Genomic DNA, 19010 nt, shown 5'->3' on the forward strand with positions numbered 1-19010 from the left:
TCGTCAAGTATATAGTATTTGCTGTTGGTACAGTGAATCTGCTCTGGCTCCTTGGTTGCACCTGAGTGTGTTCATTGGAATATGTGGGTTGTGACGACAGAATGTCTCAAGTCATTTGCCAGCCTAGCTTGACAGGAACCTCTTACTGCTGTTTTGTTCGTCCATGCAGTACCCATTTCTCTGATTGGTTTTGGTTACATAATGCTCTCTTAGGAACTACATACTGTGTGAGCATATCTACCCTATTTCATGTGGAACCAAATTGTGAAGGAACCACCATTATGCGAACAATTTTCCATATATCAGTTACGTAGAGTTTAAAACAATATGAAAAGGCCACAGTATGGCCAAATTATTGAAAGCAACAATACTATTCCTTGTACTTTTGTGGTGGGAGATGCATTTGGTGATGGTATTTGCCCGTGAAAGTTCTTGTCCCCATGTCTTCACGACCAATGTTCGTTGCTCGATGGCACAATTGGGTGCTTGGAATCGGGCTTCTTGATGCTTGGTGAAACTGAGGACTTTGCGGAGATGACTCTCTCTTAGGTTATAAGCTATCAATTGAGCATTGGAGGAGACGGTCAATTGCTTGCAAGTCAACGGGTACAGCCCAATCTTGACCACTTGACTGAACCAGATCTGGGGCCTGGTAAAGATTGCGGCCAGGCCCGAACGGGCTCAAAGCAACTCTTTTTTTATATATTAAAAGTTCCAACTATATACTTCATATTTTTTCCCAAATTCCTTACCCATCCCTTACGACTTCGAGGCCCAATTTCACTGGGCACTCTGCTCCGCGGCCTCTCTCCCCGGCCCCCACAACTGCCGGACGACCGCTGCCGCCTTCGCGGCAGGCCCCGGACTACCGCAGCCCGCCGGCGAGACTGCTGGATCACCGGGCCTCGGGTGCGCCTCTCCTTTCCCTCCCTAAGAGCTTCGAAGAAGAAGAAAGAAGAGAGAAAAGCCATCGTGAAACCCGTGATCTCAGAGATCTCCGATCACTGCCTGCCGAATCCCAGTTCTCTGATCCGTTTTTCAAAGTCCGAATATCGTCATGGTAATGCAAGAATATAGCCGCAATTTCTTTTGTTCTCTGTCCTCTTTTTTTTTTGCCCCTTTTTGAGGGAGATGTTTAATCTTCTTAAGAAAAAGGAACTTTGTGCTATTTTTTTGGTGAATCCTGCAGTCGGCGCTGTTTAATTTCCATTCGTTCCTCACGGTGGTACTGTTAGTGATCTGCACCTGTACCTACATCAAGATGCAGTTCCCCACCATTCTTGAACAGAGGACTGGGTAATTTTCATCTGTTCTCTTCCTTTAATGTAATTTTAGATCAGCTTTATTCTCGAATTCTAAGTCTATTATAGCCAAAAGTTCACCGAAAATCTTTACAGCCACAAAATGATACCTGTGAAAATCGATTGAAACTAGGAAAGTGGATACATGAGGTTAATTATCGTGCTGAGTTCTTACATATTCTCATGAGTACTTTCCGAATGTAGGAGATGATTCAAAAGTTTCTTTTTTGAATTAACCATGAGTTAGGACCATTTCTTAAATAATGCACAGTAAGAGGATGGTTCTAAATATATTCTAGGCTCCTTGCTGAATCAAGCGTGCAAGCATGCACAAGGCATCCTGATAATTATTAGCCAGCCTACCCAGTCATTTTCTGCAATAATCTATATTCTTGTTTAACAAGGTTGTGTCCCTGAGGTTGATGGTATGCAAAAGCATGGTTGATGTGCCTATGCTCAATTTGCCTTTTATAAATATCGAAAGTGGCATGACAAACTATGTGGCTTCAGCAAAGATGACATTCCAACACAATAAAAAGAAAAAAGAAAATGGTGATACCTGTCCTGAGCTGGAGGCTTTGTGTCCTCATGGTCCTTAATTAGAAACTTATGTTTGCATCTCTTTATTGTGGTGAGATAAGCCGTCTTCAGTTATATATCTGGCTTTGGATCTACTGGGATTTGTATCCAAAGAACTACATTTTTGGAAGTTAGTTACTTTGTTCTTGCTTTCCAAATATTTGGTAGCAACACCATTTAGCCACCTGCTTTTTAATAGTTAAAACTTTATTTCCACAATATAGAGAATATGATGTTATCATAACTTTTCAAGTCAAGTTATGAGAGATTGTTGCCTTTACACGGTCTTCTATGGACTAGAGTTTGAATCCCAACTCTTTACTGCTTCCTGTGAGTATCGTTCTTTACTGAAAGAAGTCTATCTTGCTCCCGTTCATGGATCAGTCTCTTGGATACCTTTGAGAATTCTTTTTTTTGTTATATATTATCTGAGGCAAACCTCTTACCATTCTTTTATATTCATTAAGCACTATGTCTTCTCTGAAAATCTTACAGTAACAAAGCGTACCACCTAGAACGAATGAACGATCCACCAAGCCATCACTAGTTTGTCGAAGCCTTTAAATTCTTCAGCTTGCTCAATCAATTTAAGAGAGGGGTTCAACATGAAAATTGGTAGTGCAGTCTCATTAACCGATGACAACATGCTGATTAGATTATGCCTCTGTGAAATTATTGTCTTAGTTTAGCTCTTCATGAAGGTCTGCTAATGCATGCTCCCCCGTCTAAGTATTCCCAGACTATAGACCCCGTTTGGCTAGTATTTTATACCCTATTCCTGAGAATTCCCCCGTGCCCTCTGATGTCAATCCCATTCTGGGGTGGTTCTTTTTCAGTAGCGGGGGTCAGCTTCATTATGCACAGGCACCTGCTAGCCTCCATCTCGTGCATGCAATCATAAAAAAACACACTTTCCACGGAAGCACACTGGTCAAAAATAACGTTTTAGAAAAAAAAAGACCGGTCGGATCTGAGGCCAGTTGAAAACCAGAAGCAAGTTAGATTCTATATATACTGTTAAACATTACTGCATATGCTAAAGTTTGAATATATATTTCCTTTATTTAATTTCATGTGTAGTGAACCTGCCATAGGGGCCTTATGGTTTATTATATATTACTGGCTGTATATGTCTATTCCTCTGCTGAACTACAGTTAAAACTGCACCAGACCACAATTACTCATGCAGAAAGTGTGTTGAACCATGTGTGTGTTAACTTGCACCTGCCTAAACCAGACCTAACTTACTTGTCAGCTGGAACAAACTGCTTGTGCTGACATGTGACCCATGCTAACGGGCAGTAACATGAGAAACAACTGGTTCCATCCTAGATCACCTTTGCAAGATTTGAATATGTGGCCTACGAAGAGGGTTTCCATAAGTGGAGTACAGCATAGTTGGCCTAATGTATATATTGGGCAAAGGTTCTTACCTACTTATGTTGGTTCATTTTAAAATAGGGCATAAAACACTCTGATCCTAAAGTGAATATTTTCAGATAATGGCTAAATCATGTTTATATTTCCTTTCATTTGCTTGGCCAATACTCAGAAACTGGTGCGATCCTTTAGTCCCATTTACAAAGGGAACTAAAAGGCTTCATGGTATATGACTATATGAGTATGATTACATGCATATACTTCCCTCCTTAATGAAAGAGTCGAGCTTTGGAAGATCTATTTTTAGGACGGCATCCTTGTGTGATATGTCTAATAGTTTTTCATCATGCTGTAGTAATTGATGGCTAAGATCATTTGATCAATTAATCAGATGGTCTAGCCTTTTCTGGTCAGGGCTTTACTTGGATGCTGGAAGGGTCTGAAATTCAATGCCAAAATATGCGCTCTTGCGGGATTAGGGACCAGAGAGGAACAAGTTGTGCCAATGACTTAGAAATGAGTCAATGTTATAAAAGTTAGCCACTTAAGCACTTATGCTGTTGCTTTAACAGCTAAATTGTGCCTAAGCATTCAACCAATAGTTAAGTGGCTGCTTAAATGGCTAACCAGTGCCTAACTTGCTTAATGACACTTGCTTAAATGTTTAACAGTTGTTTATCTAGATCTTTAGGTGCTTTTATTAGGTGGTCCTGAGGGCACAGAAGGACCAGTTGCTCTTGCTGTGGGAACATAAAAACATATTTTATGTTATATGCTTATTTAATGGATCATTGGATAAAACAGGATATGAAGATTCTGTCAATTCTTGATTAGATAGTTTAAAATTCATTTCATTGTTTATATCATTGCCATAACCATAGTTTTCCTGTCTATTTTGGAGAATTTAAAATTCTTTGGTGAAGTTCAACCTTTTATGAATTTTCGCTTATGGCAGGTTCCGAGGCTTCTTTTGGAAGGCAGCTAGAATAGGTATTTTTGGTTACTAATAATTTAGAAATTTGTTAACACTTGCATCTTTTTTTCATGCTCTTTTATATACTGCAACTCATATGTATATAAACATGCAAACTCAACTACTTATATATTTCATCAAACATTAAAATTTTGAGCTCTGCTAGAAAATGAATTTATGGACTGCAAGCAATTTTATATAGTTGGCTTTGAGGCTGTCCCCATTTTGGTGGGATTATACTTAAGCGGTGTTGAGTTTTGAAAAGGAGAGAATGTGAAGTCACTCTCGAAACTCTTATTGGACAAGAGAGTCAATATGATATTGGCGCTCGTTCTACCAAGAAAAAAAAAGGACTTTTGGTCTTTCTCATTTTTTTCACATTAAGACATGATGATGAAAAACATGTAGACATAATATTTCCTTCTACATGATGGGTGGAAATTTTCATAAATGATTTGGGGATGTCAGCAGTAACAATTGATATATCCCTAATGGGATGTGGTTGAACCATGTTTTATGGTTGAATAGCATTTCTAGAACATGATTGAGTTTTTAGGAACAGCATTCCCAAATGATATTGTGCCAACATGCGTAATAGATCGGTATGAGAAATTTTTAAGATACCTCATCATACAGGATCATTCATGCGAAATGACTGATATTTCTTAAAAAGAAATAGTGAGAAATCACATTCAACAGGAAAAGGACAACATACTTTGTGTAACTTAGGGAGAATCTGCTTCGCCAAACAAAGTAAGCCCATATCACACTAAAATATCTAGAAGTGTGTTGGAAGTCATTAAAAAGATATATGATTTGTTGATTTGCCAATAACATTGAAATGGAGTGCATATGAGTCCTTGCAATGGCAGGGGCAGCATATCGAAATTGAAGGAAAGAACAATTATAAGCTTATCTGTAATCTCATTTTTTATCAAAGAATGTACGGCATCAACAATTCTACAGGGGTGTTAGGATGCCTAGCCACCCTATCCCTCAAAAATCCACTGCATGGAGCATACCTAAAAGCCTTTCGAATCAGCGAAGATAAGAGGTAAAAAAAAGGTAGTCATTGTATGCATTATGGAGGCCAGTGGTCCGACAATCTTGATAACTTGTGATACTAAAAGAATGTCTTACCATGAATTGCAGTATCCCTATTATAGGTGTTGGAGCTCCTCTTGTAATGTGTCACAAGATTACCAGTTGAAAGAGGAAAAGGAGAGAGGACAAGTGTTTGCCTTTCATGCTAGCAATTGGTTCTCATCCTTTTGCTAATTAAAGATTAATTGCTATCATACCTCTTTTCTGGCAAAATATTGTTCTTTTCTTGGTTAACTGCTAGGTGATTGTGGGCTTTTCTCATTGATCACAGTGCATTTTGAGCTGTAAAGTACACTTTGTCTATTTTTAGTGTCAAGTGTTTGCATCGATGTGATGAAAGGCAGGTTGATTTGAATATGAATATTGCTTAGAGAGCTTATATTTGATAACAGTTTCTGGTTAGGATATTGCACGCAAATGCATTTCCTAATTCTTAGGCGCAGATCAATGCTGACGCAGCAATATTTTGATTCCTTTTCGATGCCTTTTCAGTATTGCATAAAAATATACCCATTACACTAACAAGAAGTCATTTGTTGACATATCTATCAATGCAATTTACCGAGGCATCTTCAGTATGTTTTTGACTGGGAAATGTTGTTCGAATTATGGATTGCCCTTCTTTTTGCCATCATCTCTGTACATCTTGCTTTAAAGTTACTTGCACATGTAACCTGACAATCTCTCCTCCTGTAATTCAGGTGAACGCTTAAGCCCATGGGTGGCCTTGGGTGCTTTGCTATGGGCATATCCATAATTATATTCTGAGAGCTGGAGAAGCATTTGGGTTTTTAGCTGATATTATACACTGGAGTGACAGCACAGCCTCTTTTACGTACTGTACATTTCCTTTCTCCATGTTTGCAGAAGAGTGGATTCAACTATCAGTCAACCTGGCTCTTAGATGGGCATTGTGGTGGTCTTTTATTTACTCATTATTGAGAATGCTATGACGTTGTCTGTCTATACTTTTTTTTTTTGAATGCCTTTTCTTGTTCATGCAAACATTTTATTTGAGTTGATCTTGGTGAGGTAACCTTGCATGCTTCCAAGTTTCAGGACTTGATCCCATCCATCACTCATTATACAGTAGCACCATGATCTTACTGTATGCCCTGTTGTCTTTTGTCACGGAGCCTCTCAAATGGGTCAGCTATAATGGGTCATGTATAAAAAAGTTTTGATTGATGATGATGACATCTCTTTGCTTTTATTATTATTCTTTTTTTTAGGCATTCTGTTTCCATTCAATGGCCAATGCTTGGGGAAAAATAGCAAGCTACAAATGATTATTCTACATAAACTCTGGGGATGTTGATGCCCGGTTTTTTTTTTTTTTTTTTGGTTCCCAAAACATGTGAAGATTCCACAAAGAATACATAGAATTTTATAGCGAACTAAGTCGCGGTATTAGTTTTCATTAGAACAATTTTCAGGAAGTATGTATTATTGGGCCAATGGACTGTAGCGCTAGTGATAGGATGCCACTTGGGCTCTGACGGGCTGCCTTATGCTGTAGTTGCACATTGACCGGTAAAAAGGGCGCCGCATGGTTTTGTTGGCTTGAGCCGGTCCCTTTCAATAACTCAAGTTTTTGTGCTGTGGGTTCGTGACAAATGGTATCAAAGCTATGCCCTATTGAGTCACAACTTCTGCTAGTCATGTGGGCATCGTCAAGGTATACTAAAATCAAGTAGGATCCATGCCATAGGCGAACCTCCCTCTCTCTCAAGTAGGAGCAAATCATGACAAGAGCGTCACGAGATTGGTGGGGAGGGGCGGGAGTTGACTAATAAAAGAAGTGCAATATGAGTTTATTAGCCTGAGCTGGTCCTTCTTCTAACAGCTTTAAGTTTTTAGGCTGTAAGTTTGTGGCACTTATTAGGCTATTTCCTACATGGGCGGGTTGGGTTTTTGTTGGGCCGCCAACTACTATATGCTGGGTTGGGGAGGGTAAGGCAGTGAGTCCACACCAATCCAACATAATCATGGGTGGGAACAATTAAATTAGACATGGTAGGATGTATTTGCTTTAAAAAAATTTATAAATTTCTTTATTGCAAAAAAAAAATAGATAACTTGATTTAATTCAAGTGACTCCTCTTTTCTCCCCTCACCTGCATTGCCAATGCCTTTTTGGCGTGTCCACACTTACGTGCATCGCTGTGCCAAAGCTCTTTTCTAAATTAACTTTTGGCCTGTCACACAACCAAATATTTACCTTTGCCATTTGAATACCTCTTTTGAAAAAAGCACTCGGTGCCTCTTTTAGGAGAAAGCGCACCAACTTATTCATTGTGCTCCCGTGGCCTACCAATGCCTGCCTAATGCCATGCTGTGCCAAGACAAAAAAATAAATAAATAAAAATAAGAAATAAGTTGTCTGACCTTATGGAAAAGCTTGATACTGCCATATATTTTAAATCTTTTTCTGCATCTGACTCGAAGCTGCTTCGCATTAGTTATGTTTGCACACCTAAGAAACCATCAGGCCTATCAAAGTTTGAGGTTTGGCATAATGACGAATCTTAATCACCATCATCTTACGTGGAACATGACCAAAGAAATTTCAAAACACCTAGAGATGACTAAAAGCCTACCTAAATGCTAATCATCATCTCAATTCATTATATTGCATGGGGCCAAAAACAACAATAAATAAGCTGAGCTAATCTCCAACTGCTGAGATTTCGATAAACTGAAGCATTCCAAGGTTGTGGTAATAAGCACACTACACAGAAACACTCCGTGGAGGACACTTACCCAGACCATATATGTCTATTTGTACTTTTATAATAATATATGTACAAGGAGAGTTCAAACATATAGCAGAAAAACTGAAGCACAATTAAATAAAAGAAAGAAGACTAGAGAGTATGACTACGCCCAGCAAACCCAGACCATTATATTGACCCTTCCCATATCCATCCCTCTACTCTTTCCACTCTCCTTTAATCTCCATTCTTACATATTACTACTAAAATAAAGTAAACAATTGTCATCAGCTTAAGTTCTATAACCCTAGTCTCCTCAATCCTTTTCAAGGCTCTGAAAAATTCCGAGCTGGAAAGTATATGATGATGCTTGTTGTTGATTGCCTCAAGGCATAAAGGAATTCTTCAAGTTAGAATTCCCTCCCAAAATGAAGAAGAGAAAACTGCAACATGTACTGAAAGATTTGAGAGGGCCACCTCCCATTTCTTCTTCTGCTATGTTCATCATTCAGCTTGAGGTTCCTCTTGAAAAAAGGCGGCATCAACCACACCATCTGCTTCTTCAGCCTCTGTGGATGGAGGAGCAGAAAGCTTGCTCCCGGGCTTCATCTTCTTCACCTCTTCACTCGCATAGATGAATATCTTTCTCGCCATTTTGCAAAACTCCCTGCCCAAAGTCACAATCTAATGATCAGTGATCCTTATAGAAGAGTTATAAACCAACACTAGCATCAAATTCAAGGTAAATTCCTAGTGAAATTAAAAGGGTAGTGTTCAATGTAATTTACGGCCAGGGATCATCGCCCACAAGCATCATATCACCCTCATCATCAGTGAAGACAACTTCCCATTTGTTCCGTTGGCGAAGCTCTCCTTTGATCTCAAACATCTGTTCTAGCTCTCTTGTCAGCTCGCTGTAGCCTTCCAGATTTGTTAGATCCACAGCTCTGCCGACGGCCATGCCTTGCATGTGAACCTATCGATAAAACTGAAGAGTTTCAGAATCAAAATGGTTCAAGTGTTATTAGTGCTCAACTGACAACATTCTGAGTGGCTTCTTTACCTTAGTGCGACTTCTGGTAGAGCCATGTTGCCTACTCTGCATCTCCTTTGGACTGGAATCTAGGCCTTGTTTCTGCTCTCTCAAAGCCTTTGAAAGCCCGGACTGCCGGTCCGATTCTTCCACCGGGGCAACAGATATGCTCACAACAGGTGCAGCAATTGCCTTCTCAGCAATGGCTGTGCTCTTGGAATGATTCATCAAATCAATCCCAAACAACCGGCAACCGTTGCCCCCGACCTCAGGCTTCTTCCATTCTCGTACGCCATTAGCCAATGAAGCGACCTTTGTCTCGCCATTCATGTCCTGAAACAGCTGCAGGGAAACATCTGTCGGCGAAGATGGTGGCCTCTTGATCGGCGAATTGAAGTCCTTCAGCCGGCCATCCAAAACTACAGGGTCACAAGAGCTAGGACCATTTTTAACACCATTTTCCGTATTTTCTTTCTGCAAGCATGGCCAGACTACTTGAGTTGCACTGCTGTTGGCATCAGCACTGCTTAATGCAGCTAAATCATGAGACTGGGTCGTTTCTGAAAACCAGAATGGTGGTGTGGGTTCTACAAGCAGAAAGAAAGGGTGAGATAGATCAAAGATAGAAATTGCAAACATGAGATCTATATTACAAACAGAGATCATCAGAAAGGACGGTGCTTAAAAATCCTGTTTACCAAGAACTAAGTGATCCGCAGTGTCCATGGATTGCCTAGGCCTTTTGTTCTTGACAAACACTGCTTGCGGGGCATTGAAAACAGGAACAGGGGCATCTAAAGGCTCGATCTCCCACGGAGAAACTCTATCCGGTCGTGGTACCACGATACTTGTTGCTTCATCCCATCGAACCTGAAGCATGCAGGCATCAGGAAAAACAGCAAGCACGAAAGAAAATGGCATGGGAAGGAATCTAAGGTCATCAACCTTCAGTGATCTCCACTTAGAACCTGCCCATTGAGAAGAAGCATCTCCTACCCCAACTATAGTTCCAGTAAACCTGCAAGATGAGAATGGTAATTCCTACCAAATCAACAAACATAAAATCATAATAACAGACCGCCAATGCCTTCCTGCACAGTTTTGCAACCAACTATATATAAAAACTCCCTGAAGGAATATAATCTGGCTGCAAAAAGAACCAACCTTTTCTCAGGAACATCCTCACCCTCAAATCTCATTTTGAATCTCATCCCAACTGTGAATCCATGCTTAACAGCCTCCAAGTATTTGTTGACACCGACGATGTACTGACTTATCCTGATTAAGTATACCGAAAACACAAGTTCTAGCAAATGATCACATCGATTCACGGAGATGAAAGGCAATTGGAGCAAACAGGCCTCCTAATGACAAATTCAGGGAACATTTCCAACCTTGGTTTGTAGTAGACCATGAATAGAGTGCCAGTTGAAATAGCATGCGATGCAGTTGCAAGCACTCCAAGATGCATACTTCGACTCGATATCACCGAAGATGGAACCATGCTCTGCTGCTTCGCGAGGCGCCTTGCTCCCACACGCAATTCTCCACTTTCCGCCCTGTAGAAAGAAACACATATTCTTGACTCCGCACATATGGTGAAAAGGAGAAACTCTTTCTTGCAAGGACCCATACCTCAGGAAAACAAATGCATCCCCGGCAACCAATCTCTTAGATGCGACAAAGGTGCTCCATCCAGTGGTAAGCAAGTGCCTCCGTGGTTGACCTGCGCCATTAATGTCGGAAAATGAACAGAAATAGAAGACAAGAAACCTCCAAATCTTTGGTCACAGTAAAAATTACCAAAGCCTTCCCGAATCTCAATTGCAGTTATTTTCATGAATTCAGGAAAGTAATCGTAGTCTTGGGTCGATAACAAAACATACCTCTGAAGATATGTTTGAATCTCCATTCAAAGCCATGGAGATCTGTGGCAACCAGCTCTTGCGTTGGGGTTGGCTGCGACATATCCTGATGAGAGTAGGAAATACGGCAGCTGACTTAGCCTACCACCTAAATAACTGAAAATACCAAACTGGATAACTACAGGCTCGAGAAGAGGAGATGGAACTAACCAGTGGAGGAAGGCACTCGGTGGCGTGTCTTCGAAGAACGGAGAACCCGCCATGGGTGCTTGTGTCGGAGGCTGTCAGAATCTTACAGAAGGACTGGACCGTTGGCCTTGGAGGCTCGGGAAGAGTTGAGTCAAGGCTTGTAGGCTCGCTTTGCTATCAAAACCAAAGGAAAAATTGGATTTTTAACGTTCGACAAACAGGGCATGCGTACCTAATTTCAAAAAATCCAAACAACCAATAGAAGAACAGAATAAAATCAAGTAAGTTCCCACATCCGGTCCTGGCTGCAAAGTAATTTGAGCATAAACTTCATCTGTTTCAGGGTCGGCCTGTCATGCATTAAAATCAAAATTCCATCATGCTGGACATTCCTTGGAACCAAAACAAGAGAAAGATTTTTTTTTTTCAAAAAAAAAAAAAACTTACTTTTAGTTGAACGTTAACAACACGGCAGAGAATATTGGAAGGAAGATTGAAGCGGGGTATTTGCTGATCCATTTCCTGATCTGTCGACGCCTCCAACTATATTTTCACATGAAAAACCATAGAAAAAGCTATCCTTATTCAAGAAACAGAGAAAAGGTAATCTGTACACAATGAGTTCGCACTCATTTGTGAAAATATATATGAAACAAATACTTCTTCGCACCTGCTCCATGTGACCTTGGGGGAAGTAGAAGACCCTCTCGTTCCCCCGCGGCACCTCCACCAGCGGCCCTGCGCACAACTTCCATAGCTCCTTGTACAGCTCCTCCCTTTCCGATCCTATATAGGAGACAACCCAATCAGAACTAATAACAAGAACGAAACCAGAGACCCGAAAAGAACCCAGAAATCGCCAAGAAACACCGAAAGGCTCCACCTTTCCGTCTCACCTGCCTCCATGCTCGCGCTTTCCTGTCCGCCCGATGCGGACGCCACAGAACCACGTCCCGTTCTACCTTCTCTTTCTCAGCAAAGCAGCATTCGTACTACGCAGCTTTTAGATACAACCGCTATCGGGATCCCAAATATTCTCCGGTGCTCTTCTCTCCTAATATCCCTTTCAAGACGCGGCGGGGCAGTCGAGCGCCTGAGGCGAAGAACGGCGAAGTTCTCAAAACGCCTTTAACCGTCTCCCCCTCCTCTATTTGGAAGCAAAGAAGGTAAGTAACCACAACCTCCCGGTCCTTTCCCTTCCCTCTCCCCACCTTATCGCCGAACGCCTCTTCGCCTCTCTCTCTCTCTCTCTCTCTCTCTCTCTCTCTCACTCACTCACCCACCCTCGCTCTCAGATGTTCTCGGGAAAAAAGCGCTCTTTTAGAAAGAAAACCACTCGTCCTCCCCTCCCCCACTCCCCTCGTAGCAGCCTTAGCAGCAAGCATTCTTCCCAAAATGTCCCTGCCTCGCCGCGAGCATTTAGGAGCACAGAACCGCCGTTTGCTGATCCTTTATCACACTAGCGGTGACGTTAGCTTAACCTTACCGAAAAACATTTGGCCCCGGGTTGGAACGAGCAAAGGTAGGGAGGGTAGCAATTTCTAACCCAACCTGTTTATATGGCCCGGGTTCGCCGGTCGGGTTCCGGTTAACCAAACCTGGCCTGCTGGTGGATTGGATCGAATTCAGGTTCGAACCCCAACGCATCCGAAGGAGACTTGTACATAACATATTTTTAAAATATCTTATCTTGATATTTATATATTTTAGGAGATTACATAATATATAAGTTATTTAATCATTTGTTCAGAATTAAAAAGAAAAGAGTTATAGTGTAAATAATCCAAAAACATGAAAAATCTATTTATTTAATATAAAGTTCATCAATAAATAAGTTTTGATATGGTTCTATTGGGGGCTAGAGAAACCTGGAACTTTAGTCTCATATCGGTTGAGTAGAAGAAAAAATTGTGCCTTAAATGGAGAGTTCGATTATCCTTCCCTCATAAGGCGTCTTTTAAAGAGCAAAGTCATGAGGGAGGCCGAGTTGTATAGTATCTGCCCCAAAACGGGCAATACCTCCTATGAGGACGCAATCCTCTTTTTCTACTCTAACAGATCCAAATTTGATACCCACTATCTCTATCGTTCTAATATATCATCCAATAGCGAAGCGACATGTGGAACATACATTAACATTTGGATGGATTGAAAGGAGTGGTTACAACTCCACGCGAGTAAGGAGCGTAGATAAGAATGGAAGGTTACAGCTCATCCGTTGATTTTGGAGCCAATGCATAATGGAACCATGCCTTCGTTTCTCTATAAATAGAGACAAGAAAACTCTAGTATGGAGACCTCTTTCGTACCTCATTTTTCATAGCTCCTACTTTCAGATCTTCTCTCCTCTGCTGTTCCACCAAAACGTTGCCCGACTTAGGCATTGAAGGGCCTCTGTCTGATTAAGTCCGGCAATTTCTAATTCTTTCTTTGCTCGCATGTCAGACTTTCACTTCAAGTCGACCAGCCGACGCCAATTAATTCACCAACTCCATCGCGTCGAATTTTGGACGGCAACAAATTTAGATTTAAACGAATAAGTGGATCAATTATGGGATGACACATAGACTACAAAACTCATTGATGGATCTAATGAAATCTTGATATATGATGTAAATCTAATGCAAATCTGACCATGCCTACTAAATATCACGGACTCTCAATCTAAAAGTTTAAATTATTGAAAAGAGAATAGTCCATGCTAATAGAACCATATGACATTCTTTTTATTAGCCAAAGCGAACAATCTTTCCTACTTAACCTCAAGATGCCGTCATAGTTGAGTTTTGGTTGAAAGAAAGGGGCCCATTCATGGTTTAGCTCCTTCCTGATCTTAATATCTTCAAGCCAGCGGCCTACATCATTAAGAAAAGTTATGAGTTATGATCTCACGAAGTTGCAGCCTACAAACTCAAACCGGCAGGAGAAGGATCTCCTGGGACTAATAAACCTGCCACCATTTTTATTAACCAACATGAGACTACCGGTTAAAGTCTCCCCACCAAAAACCGAGGTCAGCGTCGGGGCAGAGCTCACTTGCGCCGCCCTTGACGCGCTACCCTATTTAACGACTGGCGCCCGTGGGCGGCGCCTCGTGGGCCCCGTCCTCGTCGCCAACAGAACATTTGACGACGCCTCAGCTTCCGTGTCTGCCGCAAGCCTGGCAGTCCCGGCGGCTCGTCCCGTCAACGCCCGGCACCTTTCCGGTTTCTCTCGTAACCCCGGTCCTTACAATTATTTACGGTTCTGCCATTAGTGCGGGCCCGAGGTCCACGTGGGAAAGACCACGGGTGGGGCTGATCTCTCCGGCGGCGCGCGGTGGTCCCCGGGTGGGAGAGAAATCTTTCCCATATGCAGCAAATGCACGGCTCCCTGCGGTGCAGAAAATAATTTGTCCTGAAGGAGACCGGGTTTTGGGAAGCCTCTGCCGCGCCACGTGGTCCGGCCGGCGTGGGAAGCCTCAATCATTTGTGGTGCCGCAGAGCCCTCGGCCTTCATTGATACGCCAGTAGGATGAGTCAAAACATTGTGGTCCCACGCCGTCGGCGGGCAACCTCAATCATTAAGGTATCAGAGATCGGACGGCAGACAGGGAAGGGGTCCACCAGGGACGGATTTAAGCCAAAATCCGTTGGGAAAGTGGAGAAATCAGGCTACACACTCGCTCGATTCACCTAGATTCCATGGATGACGAGTTGAAGAGAAATAAGAGATTTCACGAAAAATACTTGTCTTTTGATCTTCACCAAGCTAATTTTTCGGGTCCCAGTTATATCTTTCACATGATTAATTTTTTTTCACAATATCGATCATTGGATCGTATTCTATGTAGATCTCAAAGCACTCCAAATAATTTTATTCATCCATATGCACAAATCTTAAAATAACAACTATACGACGTAATGGTGAATACACACACATAAATATGTATGCTTATTTGGCTCGAAAGATACAACCCACATCCTGAGTTTTTTAAGACAGGCTCCGCTCAAGGCTTTAGTTGATCCAAGCCAAGGGAAGGTAAGCTTTTACTAGTTGCTTCATATACAAAAATTGTAAACAAAAAAAAAAAGAGAGAAAGAAACGAGCAGTGCGAGTCGCGATAATTTAATATCATATTTAACAAAATAAATATGAAGACTCGTACAAGCGTATGTTTAATCCTATATTAGTTATATATTGGATAATTTTTGGATATATATACAAGGCCAAGAAATCGAAATAATACCTACTTAGCTTGCTTTATTGGGTGAGGGTATACGTTGTTAGAAACGGATCAAATGAGATCTAATCTATTGTCCATGTGAACTACGAGAAATTATAGCACGAGCCCTTTTGAGGCTAAATACACGATAATTACAGTATTTATAATTGAATTTGGATTCTTAGCCCTAGTAAGGATATCAAGACTTAAATACGGAATGTTTTCAATCCCACAATAATTATGCATTGGGTAGATCAAGGAACCCAAATAATACCTTCTTGATTGATCTTTTTAGATAGGGTTGGAGGTTGTTGCAACAAAAGAAATGAAAATGGAGTTTGCCGGCTAGTTCTAGAACAACAAACTTAAGAAATAAAAAATAATGTAAAGGGAAATAAATAGATATTCTTTATTAACTGAGACCTATTTTTTTGTTAAAAAAAAAAGATTATGTTTATAGGGAAGATGCAATAAGAATATTTGAGTCAGACTTTGTTAGACTTTTTCACTCCATGATGGATCATGGTTCCCATTCTCAATTTTCACTTTTCTCGTCCGACCAGGGAATGCAAGGAAATAACTATGGCAGTCCTGTTTAACAAGATGTATTCAGTTTTACTCTCCTCAAATAAACTTACAAAAATTATATCTAATAATAAGGGATTTATTTTTTTAAAGGCCTCATATCTTGTAGTTTATCATTCGATGGACCAACGAATTTAGATTGAGAATTTACGAATCTTAATATTGTAATATAGAACTATGATACAAGAAAATAAATATAAACTATGATGTTGATCTTTATTGAAATAAGTTTATGTTGCACTACATCTAATGCCATCCCCTTGTGTAAAATATTGTTTACATTTTATATCAAGTACAACCAAGGTGAAAACAATCTAGATAATGACAATGCCGTCTATATAATGTTGATGGATCATAAATAATAAATAATAAATAGATGCAAAATGAGGGTAGATGCAACCATCATAGGTGATTGTTATGTGTTATGCAGAATATTACTAGGGAACTTTAAAATTCCATACATCCTGATGCCATATTTTTTCATCCATTGACTCTTCCAAAATGTTATGAGGCATGTAGGCTGATAGCAATAAAATAAATTAGAGATTGAAATTCTAGGATCTACCAACAAATAACCATTGTTATGATATATGTCTTAAATGTTCTCAATCCAAGTAGATTTATTAAACTGCAACTATTATGACCACTATTCATGATCAATAACAATTTGGCAGGATATTACCATAACATGATCATGGAATTATTTAAACCTTACTTAGGATTGGGAAGCGACCTAAAAGCTTGCAACTTGCCTACAATGTATTTGATAGAAAGATTATCCATGTCGTCTATTAAAAGTTTTGCCCTTGACGATAGGAAAATCCAAAAAAATAATCAAGCTATGATTGACAAGGCTAGCTAGTCTCAAATTTAATAGCTAATCAAGTGATTTGGAAATACTTAGATTAAATCATCAAGAGATTTACTAAGGCTTGCCTCGATGATCATACCTCTCTTCCTGAGAACCAGAAATCCTGGATTCAATTTTTTGATAGTGCATTTTTAGAAATCTGAATCTAGATAATTCGGGTGTAGCTGAACTTCCATCCCTTTTCTCTTTTTTTTTTTATAACAAAATGCAAAGTTCAAGGCTTTCACTCAAAGTGGCTTCGAGGTCTTAGACTCTTTCCATACTTCACTACAAAAAGTATATATATTTTTTATAATTAAGGATTATCTTTCTTTCATTCCATGAATTTAAGAAAGCCTTCCATATACATCTCGAGGTAGCATTATTGTAGTTCGCATCACCATGCAATATCATAGTTTTAAGAGATGATTGATGCCATCAAATGATTTTTTTGGTTATTTTTTTGATAGGTGCCATATGAAATATCTTAAAAGTTTTTGGGAGTCATGCCACCACGTGGAGATCAAATCCTTGGAGCCCCCCTTAGTTTGGTTCTATTTTCTCGAGGGTGAGGCAGCCCCACACCCCAAACTCTCCCCAATCCCGGCCTCTGCTCCAATTCCTTCAAAACTTTCGACCCACCTTCTACTCCCTCCTAAGCTACTTGTTTGTGGGCCCGTAGCCAAAAAGGGTACCAAAGAAACATGCATGCTATCATGAAATCCACAATGGAGTATCTTGCAATCTTTCTTCCCCACGTAGACATGTAGTCAATGGATAGGGTGGTACTAAAATAAGGAGGCAACCACGCAAAAGCTAAGGCTCCTACTCTGAGTGGAGTAATGGTCCCCCTTCGGGTTCATGCACTGAGACTGAACTCTCCACACAGGACTTTTTTGGTCTAATATACCAAGAATTTGTGCCCCCAAATCATAAAAATATATCACTGGTGCTCCTTCTCCTCCACCTGGAGTCTGGGCATGACAAGAGGCGCGTGAATGTGGACGCGGTCTGACGTGGGAGTGTAACATGACAGCTAGTTTGCAGTTGAAGTCTTCTACTATTAATACAATATGTAATCTAATATTACTCGTCATGGCTGGAAGTGGTGAGTTTGGACGAAGGAAAAATGTTTGCTCGACTCCAAAAATGACGTTGAGCGAGCAAGATCTTCTGCGGTGAGAACTTTCACCGTAAAGTACGATATTATTGTGGATCAGTGGATATATAGTCATTGCATCATTCATTCTGGAGGTTCACGGTTAATTCTCTTTTATATCCGCAACATGCTATGTATTTTATTGAAAAATGCTAGGATAGGTTTCTGGAATAAATGAAAGCTTCCGTCTCTAAACTAGATGATATAATGGCTATTCACAGTAGTACATGATTCTACGGTGCAAAAGTCGCACCATTGAAGATGGGAACTCAAAGTCAAGAGGGTAAACCGATGAGTTTTTCGCATGTAAAGCACCTGCATGCACATCACCAGTTATATACGAGGAAAGTAAAGCTCAGAAGCTTTCCATGCATGGAGGGCCGACCTCACCTAGCTCGTATCATATTGTACGTAAAACAAATAATAAAGAGAAGACGCATACTTAGATGTTTTGCCATGGCTATTTGTCTTTGGGACTAACCATTTCACCCCGTTTCCTATTTACAAAATGTCATAAGAGTTACTTAAGCTAAGCATTTGGATTGTACCAAAAAGAGGAGTCATCCAATCTTAGAGCTCCTAACGATTTCTAGTTTAAGATTTCAAAACTTGGTTATCTTGGATCCGCAATGGGTAGAATTGTGGGCCAACCCTTTTCCCTTTTATCCATATAAGGGCTGGCCTAAGTCTTCAGAATGTTCCTATAAATGTAATCATCGTTGCATAAGCTTGCTTAGAAGCCTCTTACTCCCTTCTATAGGTGTTTAGAGGGACAGGGAAGCACTTGAGATTTCTTTAAGAAGATCAAGTAATGTTAACGGATGAAGAGTGAGTGCAATGCATGGTGAGTGCAGTAATGATTGGTGAGTCAAATAAGATGATTAATAGCTAATCCAAGGTCAACTTAACATCATTTGGTTGGCATCTAACGGCAATGCCGGACCAACTAACGTACGGTATCCGACAATCTAGCTTTGCTATCAAGTATTGGTAGTTTGGCAATGTCTTGTTATGGAACTTGTCACGCTATTCATCATAATATAGGCTGTAAGGTTAGTGGTGTCTTATGCTTGC

The 19010-nt window shown here is 40.5% G+C and overlaps 2 protein-coding genes across 3 annotated transcripts; one reads left to right on the forward strand and one right to left on the reverse strand.

Annotated features, from left to right (window-relative positions):
• The first annotated feature begins 724 nt into the window (after positions 1 to 724).
• LOC103701517 (protein kish-like) lies at positions 725 to 6556 on the forward strand. Its single transcript, XM_008783598.3, is given in 5 exon segments — positions 725 to 1060; positions 1190 to 1296; positions 4216 to 4250; positions 6039 to 6062; positions 6065 to 6556. Coding segments are annotated over 5 exon segments (210 nt in total). The 5' UTR covers positions 725 to 1057; the 3' UTR covers positions 6106 to 6556.
• A 1540-nt stretch (positions 6557 to 8096) lies between these two features.
• On the reverse strand, positions 8097 to 12482 carry LOC103720230 (auxin response factor 18-like). 2 transcript variants are annotated; one of them, XM_008809874.4, is made up of 14 exons: positions 12035 to 12482; positions 11809 to 11924; positions 11586 to 11681; positions 11432 to 11488; positions 11160 to 11312; positions 10971 to 11055; positions 10720 to 10810; positions 10479 to 10643; positions 10249 to 10362; positions 10030 to 10102; positions 9783 to 9954; positions 9115 to 9671; positions 8840 to 9027; positions 8097 to 8718 (listed from the first exon to the last, which is right to left on the reverse strand). In XM_008809874.4, the coding sequence occupies exons 1-14, from the start codon at positions 12042 to 12044 to the stop codon at positions 8556 to 8558; spliced, it is 2040 nt and encodes a 679-aa protein (XP_008808096.1). In that variant the 5' UTR covers positions 12045 to 12482; the 3' UTR covers positions 8097 to 8555. The 2 variants fall into 2 exon arrangements, with proteins under 2 accessions (XP_008808096.1, XP_026666308.1); XM_026810507.2 differs by having other exon boundaries at positions 12022 to 12129.
• Positions 12483 to 19010: the final 6528 nt, after the last annotated feature.

This window comes from Phoenix dactylifera, chromosome 9 (assembly GCF_009389715.1).
Source record: "Phoenix dactylifera cultivar Barhee BC4 chromosome 9, palm_55x_up_171113_PBpolish2nd_filt_p, whole genome shotgun sequence".
NCBI classification, from domain to species: Eukaryota; Viridiplantae; Streptophyta; class Magnoliopsida; order Arecales; family Arecaceae; genus Phoenix; species Phoenix dactylifera.